This window comes from Squalius cephalus (assembly GCF_949319135.1).
Source record: "Squalius cephalus genome assembly, chromosome: 1".
Classification (NCBI taxonomy): Eukaryota; Metazoa; Chordata; class Actinopteri; order Cypriniformes; family Leuciscidae; genus Squalius; species Squalius cephalus.
Window position 1 is genome coordinate 60,670,780 of NC_137122.1, and position 14,886 is coordinate 60,685,665.

The 14,886-nt window shown below is 36.0% G+C and overlaps 1 protein-coding gene across 1 annotated transcript in view; it reads left to right on the forward strand.

Moving 5' to 3' along the window:
- Window positions 1-3,929, forward strand: part of LOC307170480 (uncharacterized protein) — a 154,942-nt gene extending 151,013 nt beyond the window's left edge. The window contains exons 7-8 of the mRNA XM_079891600.1: window positions 2,720-2,775; window positions 2,849-3,929. Coding sequence (XP_079747726.1) covers window positions 2,720-2,775; window positions 2,849-3,402 — 610 coding nt within the window. The 3' untranslated portion in view covers window positions 3,403-3,929. The remainder of the gene's footprint in view (window positions 1-2,719; window positions 2,776-2,848) is intronic.
- Window positions 3,930-14,886: the final 10,957 nt, after the last annotated feature.

A 14,886-nucleotide genomic window follows, 5' to 3' on the forward strand; every position in this document is an offset into this window, starting at 1 on the left:
ACTACATCATTTTGTTTGTTTTATAGCCTAGGCCTATTTATTTGAATTTATTTTATTTACTTTTTTTTTTTTTTTTTTTTGCAAATTGTTGTTATGGTACAGTACATCATAATTATTAAGCTACTTGTGATCGATATTCTGATAAAGGTCTATGTAGAAATTACGGTTGTTTCAACCAGGAAGTTAATGTCCTATAGCTCCCATCTTTCGCATTAGATGTTTGTGTGAAAAACTGGCAAAATAACAACTGGCCAGTGCAAAACATTGCCTCCCTCTCTTTTATTTTTATATTTTATATGAATCATTAAAATGCTGTCAATTTCACACTCTAAATTCAGTATATGAGTCCATTTGTGTTGGATATGCCATGCCGGTGTTGATTTTTTAACGGCCACTCGTAGAGTCACAGATTGGTAAAACCCCATGCACTAATTTCTATTTATTTTAATTATTAAAATAAAATGTAGTTCTTTGCCTGAACAAGTTTTTTTGTTTGTTTTGCTGTTCTCGCTAATGCAAATTCAAAGACCTCATCCTTAAATGTTGATATTCTGCAATATTCTAAATAAAATGAAATAAAATAGCCTATAAAACAAACAAATCGATGTAGTGAAGACTCTTCGTCTGCTTTTCGCTTCAGCGTGTCAATCGGAGTATCAGGCAGTAAAACAGTGGGAGATCTTGAGGCTGGCGTGACGTTTTGGAGCCAACAACCGCGCTCAATTATGAACAAAAAGAGCAAATAAAATATAAGATAAGATGGCAAATAAGAGCAGGATTTTACAGTCTGTGTGCTCTCGTGTATCAATCGGAGTGTCTGGTTGATTTAAACAGTGAGAGATCTTTTGGCTGGTGCGACGCTTAGTAAAAGCCATGAGAAGTGCTCAATTACGGGCAAAACAAGTGAATAAAATATAAGATAAGATGACAAAAAGGTAAATAAGAGCAGGATTGCATTGTCTGTGTGCTCTAGTGTATCAATCGGAGTGTCTGGTAGATGAAAACAGTGAGAGATCTTGTGGCTGGCGCGACACTTAGGTGCCAAGACTGGTTACATCTGTGACAGGCGCGGTGACAGGCACATATATCCGTGACTGGTCTAGTGGCTGGCGCGTATAACGGTGACTGGTCGAGTGGCAGGCGCGTATAACGGTGACGGGTGGAGTGGCAGGTGCGTATAACGGTGACGGGTTGAGTGGCAGGTGCGTATAACGGTGACTGGTTGAGTGGCAGGTGCATATATATATATATATATACGGTGATGGGTTGACTGACAGGTCGAGCGGTACCGATACCATTAAAATTTTACGGTTCTCGGTACCAATTTCGGTACCACAGCAAAATCTATTGGAACTATTTTTCTATTTTAACTATTTGAAAAAAATATTCAATTGAATTCAATTATTTTATTTATGATGGTAATCATAAGTAAATAATACATAAGCATTAAAGGCTACATGCTGTTTAAACGTAAATATTGCTTATAAAAAAAATCCCATGGAGACGTAGCTAAATCTACTGTACACAGTAGCCTAATATAATTATTTCTGTCAATTTCTTCAAGTTAAACCGAACTTTTATTTTGACGGGTTGCCGCTATGAGTTTCTGTGTGTGTGTGTGTGTGTGTGTGTGTGTGTGTGTGTGTGTGTGTGTGTGTGTGTGTGTGTATGTGTGTAGACAGAGAGAGAGCAGAGGATCTGTAGACACTGTGATCTACAGCACATTGAGGATGAGGAACACTTTCTGCTCTTCTGCTCTAAATACTCCAGTATAAGAGAAACCTTTCTGCCCAGATTTGAAATCTTGATTTCATCGATTTTTGAACTGAGCGACACTGAGAAAATGTCCTTCTTACTGGGAGAAGATGATAGTACAGCTGCACTAGCGGCTAAATATGTGTTAGCTATTCACAACGCCAGAGTCAGCTAATTCTCTAGAGAGACCCACTGTATTTATTTATTTATTAGGATAGATTGTGTTTATTTATCTATTTATTTATATTTACTATGCTACATATGAAATGATCTATACTTATATGTATTGTTTGTTTGTTTTATTATTTATATATAATATGTTGATGCTTTGGCAACATTGTGTTACACAGTCATGCTAATAAAGCTAATTTGAATTTAATTGAAATTGAGAGTGTGAGAGAGAGAGAGTGTGTGTGAGAGAGAGACAGAGAGAGTGAGTGAGGGAGTGTGTGTGTGTGTGTGAGAGAGAGAGTGAAGTGTGTGTGTGTGAGAGAGAGTGAGGGAGTGTGTGAGAGAGAGAGAGTGAGTGTGAGTGAGGCAGTGTGTGTATGAGAGAGAGAGAGTGTGAGTGTGTGTGTGCGTGAGAGTGAGTGAGGGAGTGTGTGTGAGTGTGTAAGAGAGAGTGAGTCTGTGTAAGAGAGAGACAGAGGGAGAGTGAGTGAGAGAGGGAGAGTGAGTGAGTGAGGGAGTGTGTGTGTGTGTGTGTGTGTGTGTGTGTGTGTGTGTGTGTGTGTGTGTGTGTGTGTGTTTGAATTTTAATTAGTTTATTTTCCTTTGATCAACAAGAAAATCACTAATTTATTAATATTTATTAGAGGTACACTCATAGGTGTACTTTAAAGTTTTGTTTCATTATTTCTGTGTGTGTGTGTGTGTGTGTGTGTGTGTGTGTGTGTGTGTGTGTGTGTGTGTGTGTGTGTGTGTGTGTGTGTGTGTGTGTGTGTGTGTGTGTGTGTGTTTCTAGTGTGGATCATGGTTCAGAAGTTAAAGAGTTCATGATGACATCAAGACTACACAGATGTAAGTCCTCAAACACAGTTTTAGTGTGTGTTGTTGTAAATGTTGCTGTTGTAATGTGTGTTCTTGTGTTCAGATGCCGTTGATCTCACACTGGATCCAAACACAGCACACACTCGTCTCGCTCTGTCTGAGGAGAACAGAAAGGTGACGCGTGTGGAAGAGAGTCAGTCGTATCCTCATCATCAAAAGAGATTTGAGTTTTATCCTCAGGTTCTGTGTGGAGAGAGTCTGACTGGACGCTGTTACTGGGAGGCTGAATGCAGTGGAGATGCTGATATATCAGTGTCATATAAAGGAATCCAGAGGAAAGGAGGGAGACACAGTGTGTTTGGACTGAATAAGAAGTCCTGGAGTCTGAACTACTCTAATCACAAACTCACTGTCCATCACAATAATAACTCCACTGCTGTTTCTGCTGGATCAGGATCCTGTAAGAGAGTAGGAGTGTTTGTGGACGTGTCGGCCGGCACTCTGTCCTTCTACAGCGTCTCTGACACACACACACTCACACACTTACACACATTCACACACACATTCACTGAACCCCTCTGTGCTGGATTTAGACTTTACAATACTAACTCTTCAGTGTCTCTGTGTCACATTAAACAACAAACACACTCTGACTGACACACACACACACACACACACACACACACACACACAGATAGACACGCGCCAGTATCAAGTTCTCTTTAGCGGTAGAACGAACAACACACATACATGCCAAAATGAACGCGCTGCCTGTGAATGTCTGACTGTGACACACAGAAAGACTCGCGCTAATATCGTGCGTGCGCACAAAACAGCATGACAGAATACAGTTCTCTTTCGAGCTTGAACGAACAATAACACACACAATTATGCCAAAATGTCTTTTTGTCGAGTGTCTTCATAACATGAGAGTAGTCTTATGATGAACATGAAGAGTTGTGATGACTCGTGAAAGAATGAGGCGCGTGTGAGATCCGCGTCTCTGACAGCGGCTGGTCTTAAAAGGATAGTACACAGTAGCCACTAATTATTACATCTGTCGCTAAAGTTATTCTTTTTTTTTTCTTCTTCTTCTTTTTTCTTTTTTTATTATTATTTTTCTTACCCCTGTATGGTTATATGTACTCTTGTATGTAAATTATGTTTTGTTCTTGTTAAAATGCAATAAAAAAAAATAATAATCTGTCGCTAAAGTTAATCAAAGAACAAAGGGAACAGAGAAAAACACTCACTGCTCTTGACTAAATAACTTTTTTCTTTAGGCTGATTATCACTAATCTGTGTGTGCATTTCTTTTCCTTGAGAACCAAGCAAGTTGACTCATGAAACCATTTGTTTATTACATCGCATATCGCAATCGCAATATTGACCTCAATTATCGCAATATGACATTTTCCCCAAATCGTGCAGCCCTAGTTTGAAGTCAGTTTTAGATCTTGTGTTTCTCTATTTTCTGTTTGAGTGTTTCTCTTTCCTTCAGTGGTTCTGCTTGTTAACAGCAGGTGTTCAATCTTTTTTGTACAATCTTGTTTTAGTGGTCTCAAATGAATTAAGTTCACAGTAATACTTTGCTCGCATTATTTGTGCATTAACATTTTTAGTTAATACATTTAAATGACAGTTAATCAGTTAAAGGCAGTCGGTTTCTGCAAGTGAAATATTAGTTAACTTGAGTTTTAATTTAATTTAGTTTTATTAAGAACTGTACAACTAACAATGTTGCCAGTATTTTACTGTAAAAAAGCCTGGTAAGATCTAACAGTGTATGATGTATTATAAAAAAACTAAAGTAAATTAGCCAAAAAATATGATGGTATACTCTTTCTTTTAATTATTATGTAATACACAGACATGTAGCCTATATAGGCTTTAGCACTACCCAAATCAAACCAGAGAGCTCATACTTTACTGTTTACTGTCTTATAAACATATTGAAGTATGACTGAAACGACATGATCTGAGCAATTTTCTTGGTTGTGTTTGTTGTTCACCATTTACATGCAAATATTACACCTCTTCATGTTAACAAACTTTCAAGACTATGAAGTTTATAGACTGTATAGTAAAAAATGCTCAATTATATATAGCTTTGGAGCCGCTCCTCTGACGCTGTATAAACGCTTCCAGTGTGAATACTTGTGTGCGTCTGCAGCGATGTAGTTGTAAAACGGTCGAAATTAGCGCGTGCGCAACAGGACACCATTGCTGTTGTATCAGCAGCTGCTGCTTAAAGTCCCTGTCATGTACACGCACATGTTGTCTTGTGCTGTGTAAAAGCTTGTGTTTTACACTGGCTGTGTGCTTTCATGTTGTCTTGTTTTGTGTGAACATGTGGCTTATGAATGTTCTCATAGATGGGTTTCTGTGCAACGTCATCACAGAGATGCGCGCACAACTAGGGGGCAGAAAGCATAAATCTTTCCAGCATATCTAGCAGAAACAGAGATGACACAGAGCTGTTGTGCTGTAAACTGCACTAACCGCCAAAAAGATGGATTTAAAATGTAAGAAATCAATACTTTTATTCATCAAGGATGAATGAAGACCGAGGGAAGAGAGAAGAAGAGCAGCAGCTGTTAGTGCACTTATTTAATAATATAGTTTAAATTATACACACCTTATAACCGCATTATTATTTTACTGAGATGCCGCAGCTCAGCCTTTCATATTCATCTCTCATAGCGTGAGCGCGCACGTCTTTTGCATCATCAAAAATCTGTCATTCTCAATATCGTTTACACTGCCACAAAAAATGTGATCTTTTACTCATAGCTGACACAGATTGGAATTTGTTGCACATGTGTGAACACAAAAATCTGATTATGATTTTTCCGCGTCCGATCTGAGCCACTCCCAAATGTGGATTTACACATTTTTACAGATACAAATCCGATAAATTGTACATCCGAGCTCCGTCCTAACACGCATATCTTAACTTAACTTCGCTGTAATTAATTGAACCAACAAGCTTTTTTACCCAGCGGGCACCTTGATATCAATTTGACGTCAAAAGTTAGTCAAGACTTGATCAAGATAGCCTACTGCATATCATTTTAAGGTCAGTTTGAAAGGCAATGTCTTCCAGTGGTAATTAGGTGAAAAGAGAAAGTTAATACACGCACTGAAATTGGTTTGGTCGATATGTTTGACATTCAGTTTACATCAAATCAATGTCATGGATTGGTTTTGACGTCAATTTGATGTCTTTTCAACATCAATTGCCCACTGTAGGTTACTCACTCAGGCCCTGTCCACACGGAGACATGTTTAGCTGTATACGTACAAATTTTGTATCGTATCGGCGTTTCGTCCAGACAGATCCGGGAGACTGAAACCGCTATTCTTTTAAACCGGGTCCCAGAGTGGAGAAATCTGAAAACGACACCCTTGCGTTTTCGTGTGTATACCCAATCTGTATATGTTGTGAAACGATGATGTCATCACCCTACGTGACACCACAAAGTCACATAACAGCAACAACTGCGGACTTCATGCTTGTGTTCATGCCGCAGAACCTACTGAGCCTCTTTATCTCTTTTGTTATTATTTACTTGAATGGATTTTTATTTTTATTTCTTTATTAAATAAATAATAAATAATAAGAAATTTTACTTATTTTTTTCTTTATATTTTCTTTCTTATGCTATGATGCTTGTCTGTTGTCTGATTAAGACATATATTTGATTATTATTGGAGAAACGCAGCCCTGCCCCTCATGCTCACTGGTAAAATGCGTTCGCTCAAATTCCAATCCGACATTAAATTTCTCTGTACTGTAGGCCTACGTGTTGTAGCCATTAAAGAAAACGTACTTAGTTTCATATTTATGTTTAAATAATGTTCTTTTTTAATTTAATCTACAATACCGGTCAAACGTCGGTACGATGTTTAATGTTTTTAAAAGAAGTCTCTTCTGCTCACCAAGGCTGCATTTATTTGATTGAAAATAAAAACAAAAACAGTCATATTGTGAAATGTTATTACAATTTAAAACAGCTGTTTTCTATGTGAATATATATATATATATATATAGCCTATATATATATATATATATATATAGTAAAGTGTAATTTATTCCTGTGATCAAAGCTGAATTTTCCGCATCATTACTCCAGTCTTCAGTGTCACATGATCCTTCAGAAATCACTCTAATATGATGATTTGATGCTCAAGAAACATTTATGAGTAAATCAAAATAATTTATCAAGTAAATAATAACATCAATGTTGAAAACAGTTTTTTACATTTTTATTTCATGATGCTATGATGAATAGAAAGTTCAAAACAACAGCATTTATCTGAAATGGAAAGCTTTTGTAACATTAAACACTAACATTCAAAAGTTTGGGGTCAGTAAGAATTTTAATTTTATTTTTTGGGGAAAGAAATAAAATAAATCAATATTTTTATTCATCAATGATGAGTTAAACTGATCAAAAGTTACAGTAAAGACATTTATAATGTTAGAAAATATTCTATTTCAAATAAAAATCGCGCAAATCGCGCTATACCCTACTACCGTTCTCGACAATGTACATTACCTTTGTAAAAGTAGGTATTTAACACTTACTAGCATGAAGAACAAATATAGACACAGGCTGTGCATGGAGATCGATATACGATTCAAACTCTCTTCGATACAAAGACATTCCCTGTGTGAGTTCCTGTGTTTAATGTTGATCACATGAAGATCCACACGATTGCGAATGTGACATTGATTTTATACAACAGTTCAACAAACGAAATATTAATATTAAGTGATGTTCATTTTCAACACAGTTGTCAGTATTTTTTACAACAAAATAATAGCTCCAACGAAAGCCACAGCAGAACTGCAGCACACAGCAGTGTGTGTGAACGAATCATTAGAGTCAATGATTCAATGTTAATAAATACAGCCACTTGCTTCATTTCTGAATGAATGACTCGATGACTCTCCACCTACTGTCGGTTTTAATTTATTATTTAAAAGCATCACTTCGTTTTTACCATCATTGCATATTTCTTTATTAAATAATAAATGTTCATAATAAATTTTCAAAGCATTATTTTATAAAGGTATTTGTAAAGGTAAAAATGCACTGGAAAAATCGATTTAAGGGGGCAAATATTGTCCCTTACTGAAAAAGGTGTGAGTGAAGAGTGGGGGTGCGCAGAAGGATGTTAAAAGCCTCATGGGGTTCAACTCTAAAAAGTTTGAGAACCACTGGGACTGGGTTAAAGAATATAACAAAATAAACATCAACATCAAAGCATAATACACACACCAAGGGCAGAAAGTAGGCCTAATATTCAGAGGTCACTAACAAAGTTAGGTTAAAGACACAAACAAAGAGGGATTCAAACTAATAGCATATCAATAACAATGTAGAATTTACAGACTGTGAGCTGAAGAGTAATATTCAGATAAAAAATGTGTTTTTGAAGGAGAGAAGGGTGGATGTTTGATGGATGTCTTGAGGAAGAGCATTTCCACAACCTCGCAGCCACTGCGCTAAAAGACTCCCGTGGTTACCAGACTGTTGAAACCGACTGAATATGACACAGCCCCGCCGAAGATATTTTTCACCAGCCGTCACTGATATATGTGTGTGTGGACATTGTAACGATTACTATATTTTATCTGCAATATAATATCTACATAAACGTAGCACATTATATATATGATAATAAAAACTTAAGAGGGATATTGATATTTATCAGTGGCATTCTGTAAAATTGTCTGCGCTATGTCGTCTTTTGTTATTGGCCAATGCCTGCAGACTGCAGCCAATGGAAATGCTTCTCTATCAGTGCGCATCTTTCTCACTGCTCTCAGAACTTCAGACCGCTTGAGGTAGGCTACATAAATAATCTTGAATGATGAACTGTAATATTGTTTGAAAATCTGAATAGAAACCGTTACTTTAACAGATGTCATAACAGACACTTTCGTATACGCTGTATCAACGTATCTGAAATGATCCGGTCTAAAATAATTAAAAAATGGCCATCTTAAAATTAACCGGTTGTTTTGTTCAAAAAGAGCTTTTCGGATTTCGAAATTGAATTTCTGTTACACGTATCGAGTGAAAAAACAAACAGTAACAGATCCAGAAACGCACACTGTGGCCAATCCAGAAATACATGCGTGAGATGCACAAAACACACACAAATGGCGACACATGCTGGTCAAAACTGTAAATGTAATACAGGCCAATCATGTAATGATGAAACCTTTTACAAACCAACTGCAAATGTGTTTAACAGTTACAAAGTGAAATCTATTAAATACAATCTACTGGTAATGTAATACTGTACGCAAGTGCTCAAACTAACGCGATTGCTGTAAAGGTGTTTAAACAGTCGGAATATCAGATATGCCATGCTATAGCTAACACATTTGTGAATATTTTGAATAGAAAAGGGAAAAAAGCAGATCATCAGTCATTCAGCGCTACTGTGGTTGCGAGTGTCACGTGACTAGCAATGACGTGTCACCATGGAAACAATAAAAACTCATGTTGGAGGCCCCCCACCCCCAATAAAAAACACCTGAAGAAAATATGATTCCTAACCTTTTTATTTATACAACATTTAATTTTAAATTTAGTATATTTTTACTTGCACAGCACTACATAAGTTTGGACACATTACTATTTTTAATGTTTTTGAAAGAAGTCTCTTATGCTCATCAAGCCTGGATTTATTTGATCAAAAATACAGAAAAATAATATAGTGAAATATTATTAAAATTTAAAATAATGGTTTTCTATACTTTAAAATATATTTCTGTGATGCAAAGCTGAATTTAGTGTCACGTGATCCTTCAGAAAACTTTATAATATTCTGATTTATTATCAAATGTTAGAAATGGTGCTTAATATTTATTTAATAACCTGTGATACTTTTTTTCAGGATTTTTTGATTATTTAAAAGTTGTTTTAAAAAAGTCTTCACTATAACTTTTTATGTATTTAACACATCCTTGCTGAATATTCCTGTTTCTTTCTGTATTTTTGATCAAATAAATGCAGGCTTGTAGAGCATAATAAGAAACTTCTTTCAAAAACATTAAAAATAGTAATGGGTCCAGACTTTTACCGGTACTGTATGTACATATTAATCAAACTTTATCTAAGGTAATCTCTATTTTGTTTAATGAAGATGTTTAATGTTGTTGTTGTTATTTTGCTGTTTTATTCAATTTATTTATTCAAGTAGATGAACATAAGTGCTTTTATCATTTTTTTCATAGCTGCGGTATGGGCAGGGTTTTCCCCTCCCATTTAATCAATATTGAATATTGTCATATTATTAATATCAGTATCAGTATGATATTATGAGAGAGAGACGGGACAACGCATCATGTTTATTTACGTTTTGTTTTTATCATTTGCAATAGCCGACCCCAGGGGGTTAAATGAAACATAAAATAAATAATTTATATAATTTAGTTATTAGCCTATATATATATATATATAAAAAAATATATTTTTTTTTTTTTGTTTTGTTTTTTTCAAAATAGTGAATTTTGGGCCCAATGAATTTTGCCCATTTCCACCACTGCATATAACGCTATAGCTCAAACTAACGCGATTGTTGTAAAGGTGTTTAAACAACAAAACACATCCACTTGCACATATTTGACAATCGGAATACCAGATATGTCATGCTATAGCGAGTATTTGTGAATATTTTGAATATTCAGGTGTTAATGGGGGGCGTTCACGAGTTTAAATAATGCAATTTTTTGTTCATTTACTTTTATTCATTTTAAGCAGTTAGTAATTTATTTGTAATAAACAATTTAAGTGGGCTATTTAAAAAGTGTTAGGGCTATGTATATGTTCAATTAACATGCGCAGAGTGTGATGTCATATTGTGTGTGCACGCGCGTCTATGGTCCGCAGCCGCTCTACTCCTGACCGCAGTCCACCGTCAGCGCTGGAGGCACTAGGCAGGTTTTCTGTGTTCATTTCTATTGCATTACGATTGAAAGCAGTATCAATAATGTCAAAAATATGATGTGCAGTCGAGTTCGGGTGTGTGTATATGCTGTTTAAATGAGTGTTCTCACCGATACACTTGTTGTGAATTTTGATGAGTTGTATCTTGACGACTTGATATTATTTCTTATTCAAAAGTGCCTTTTACAAACTTTTAAAAACTTTTACATGTTTAGGCATTAACTTAGTTATTGTTAACTCGCAGTAAGACAGTGAGGAGAAAATGACAATTAGATGGATAATTTAAATATATCCTGCAATCACATGTTGGTAATGTATTCATCCCGCCGTCACATCTGAGCGGAAACATGCTTGGGTAGTTTCAAGATATAAAAATAATTAATAATACAATAATAATTGAATTGTTCATGTGTGTTTATTCTTGTTGGAAGATTTTTTTTTTTTTTTTTACTGATTATGAACACAAATTAATCACGACAAACCAAATTAATTGTAATTGTATTAATTATACCATTGATGAAAACAAGCTGATACCAAGGTATTTTAGGCCTACAATTCTGACATAATTTTTCATGAAAAATCATAATTGCATGTATTTATTTTCCGAAAGTAAGGTTAATGTAAGCAGCTTCTTGCAACACTCTCCTAAATGTGTAATAAACAGGGATGCACATAAGTGGTGCGCAGGTGCGCATGCGCTACCCAATTAAACAATGCGTACCAGATGAATTGCCGCAACCCTCATTTGCGTACCTAAGATTTGGGGATAGATAGGTGCGCAATCTGTGGTGTTGGATAGGCCTCAGAACTAGAGATGCGCGGATGGGCTATTAAAAAACTCATCATCCGTCCGCCATCCATCCGCACCAACGTTTTTGACCAATTTTCAAAACCGCACCTGCCCGCCATCCGCTGATTGGGCAATGCAAGGCGCTGCTGATGACAGCCGCGAGACTAGAAAACTCTCTTACCTCAGAATATCAGCAGTGAACTCCGTCTCCGATCGGCGCACATGGACAAAAATAAATAAATGATTTAAATAAATAAATAGCCTAAATTAAACGAACTTCGGAAAACCTGACCGTACAATATTTTCATTGTAGCCTAATAGAAAACGCATTTTGGCACATCATTTAGGATTTTTCGTTGGTGCGCCATCAGCTAGCCTATGCCTACAAAAGACAGATGAAATTTAATATTAATAATTGATCCATGTCGGTATACACAGCCTAATATTTTACACTTAGGCTATAATTAAAAAATAGCCTAAACAATCAAGATAGCATATTTACTTTTTTAATTTATTAAAACCAGGAAATTGGTTAATGAAACATGGATTAAAATTAAGATACAATTAATACAAAACGAAATTCGCTTTAAAGAAAGGCTTTGTGCTTTCTGTTTGAGGTCTCTGTGAAAGTTTGAAAGTCTTTTAGTGCCGCGGCGCTTTCAGAGTGGTCGCGTCCGTAATGGAGAACTGTCACTCACGTAAGATTGTTTTTTCCTCATAAATGACAAAATACTTTAAAAAAAAAGACAAACCATCAATTTAAAAAAAATATATATATATATAAAAAGGATGGATTTATAGCGTTTTGGGGGGAAAAAATGGATGGATGACCTTCTATTGCCTTTGTTTTTAATTCTCCTTTTTTGAGTTTGTCACGTAAAGTTACCTCCTTCGCCGGCTTTGCCATCTCTGATAATAACAAGCAGTCTGCAAAGACTCGACTAGGCCATATTAGCCTACTGCCTGATAAAAATTTGACTATTTTAAAGTGTGCTCGATTTTTTTTATTTTTTTTTATTTGGATGTAGGTATAGATAACAATATTTAACAATATATTATGCATCCCTCTAATTTGTTCCTCCCGTGAGGTGGGTTAAGGAAAAAATGCATTTGAAAATGTGAGGACCAAGCAACAACCCCAGGTTCTCCCCTGAGAACAAGACCAAAAAATGTTATGTGCACCCCTGGTAATAAAGCCTAAGTGCAAGGGAGCTGGATATTGGATAGGGGGCGCTGGCCCAGAAAAGGTTGAGACCCACTGCTCTAAATAACGGCCGCCTTTGAAAAAATAGTGAATAAGATTATTAATTTTTTGTCCATTTTGTTTGTTCTTTTTGCATGCAGTTTGCAAAGTGACAAAATGAAGCAAAGCACAACTAGTCCACACTTATCTATTTTATTTTAATTCGATGTTATCATAGGCAAAACACAATTGCATTATTATTATCATTTACTTTTGAACAAAGTCTTATTTCATGCAAATTGATCATATAATTACACTTTTATTTTCTGTTTGAAAGTTTGTAATGCTGTTATTTGATGTTATGTTTTTAAAATGTGATGTTAATAAACTACATTTTATTAACCCTTCCATACCTCCAATGTGGAGAATGCCAGAACACTGCTCTAAACTGTGTGTGTGTGTGTGTGTGTGTGTGTGTGTGTGTGTGAGAGAGAGAGAGAGAGAGAGAGAGAGACGGAGAGACAGATGTTGAATTTTGTATGATTGTGAGATTGTATTCTTGAGATAGATGTACATTTGCATTTACTTTTAAACACACTTACAGATGTAATTAAACTAACAATAGGACACAAATATGTGAGTGCTCTGAGTCTGACTCTTCCCAGTTTTGTCTAACGCAATATACGTCATTTATTTTATTGTCATTTTTTATATAGAATAGAAAAGAAAGGAAAGTGTTAGTATTTATGGATCAAGTGTTGCTGAAAAACATGCGTCTTCAGTGGTTTCTTGAAGATGTGTAGGACAGCAGCTCGGGCTGAGATATCAGTTATTTCCCCAGCGGGAACAGTCCAGATGAAGGTGTGTGTGTGTGTGTGTGTGTGTGTGTGTGTGTGTGTGTGTGTGTGTGTGAGAGAGAGAGAGAGAGAGAGAGAGAGAGAGTGTGTGTGTTATTTCCCCAGTGGTAACAGTCCAGGTGAAGGTGTGTGTGTGTGTGTGTGTGTGTGTGTGTGTGTGTGTGTGTGTGTGTGTGTGTGTGTGTGTGTGTGTGTGAGAGAGAGAGAGAGAGAGAGAGAGTGTGTGTGTGTGTGTGTGTGTGTTATTTCCCCAGCAGGAACAGTCCAGGTGAATGTGTGAAGGTGTGTGTGTGTGTGTGTGAGAGAGAGAGAGAGAGAGAGAGAGAGAGAGAGAGTGTGTGTGTGAGAGAGAGAGAGAGAGAGAGAGACTTGACTTTTAAGCTTCTTTTATTTACAGACACTTATAAAAAACAATAAATATTATATTTCACAAGAAAGCATTAAAAAAAATGCTTAAAAATGTTTTTAGCGCACATTCAAAATAATTTCAATTCATAACATTATATCATAATCTCTCTCTTCACTTGGTTGACATAAAATACCTTTAGTACCCCAGAAAGAAAAGAAAGAGTCAGTATCATTTACAAATTCATAAAACCTGTACTCCAAAATTAACCTACTTTTTACCAAAACCTTAAACATTTGTAAAGGATCAATTCCTCCACTAAGAAGTGTTTTATTCTTCCTTGTCAGCCAAATTGCCATTTTAGCCTTACCAAACAAAAAATTTATCAAAACTGTTTGTGTCCTGTTTGAGGCACTATATTTTGGTCCAAAAACAAAAAGACCATTTGTAAAGTGAAAAACAAATCTATGACTCAATTCTCCCAATACACCAAACATGTCTTTTAGCCTTGAACAACCAATAAAAATGTGAAAAACAGTTTCTGAAATTCCACAAAAACAACACTCTTCCTCTTGCAAAGGATTCAGACGTGCCTTATATCGATTTGTTGCTATTATCCAATGTGAAATTCGCCACTGCAAATCTCCATTCCGTTTTTCAATTGGTTTCTTATATAAGGACCTCCAACTACCTTTTGGGGAAGTACCAGACTCAACAAATTCAGTCCACTTAGTTTCTGGAAGTTCTTTTAACGCTCTTAAATTGAGATATTTAACACAAACACAGTAAAGAGCTTTCTTAGAAGTAATGTTAAAAAGACCAAGTTCAGGCGTCCTAAAAGAGAGCAGACTTCCTTCAAACTCCTGCCAGTCTCCTACATCCACAGCCACACTGATCTTGGGGAATACAATCTCCGATTTTTCAACTTTTAATGGCAAAACAGGAAAAGAGACTTGAATTTCAGCCAGCAGTTTTTGCACAACTCGAACCGAACG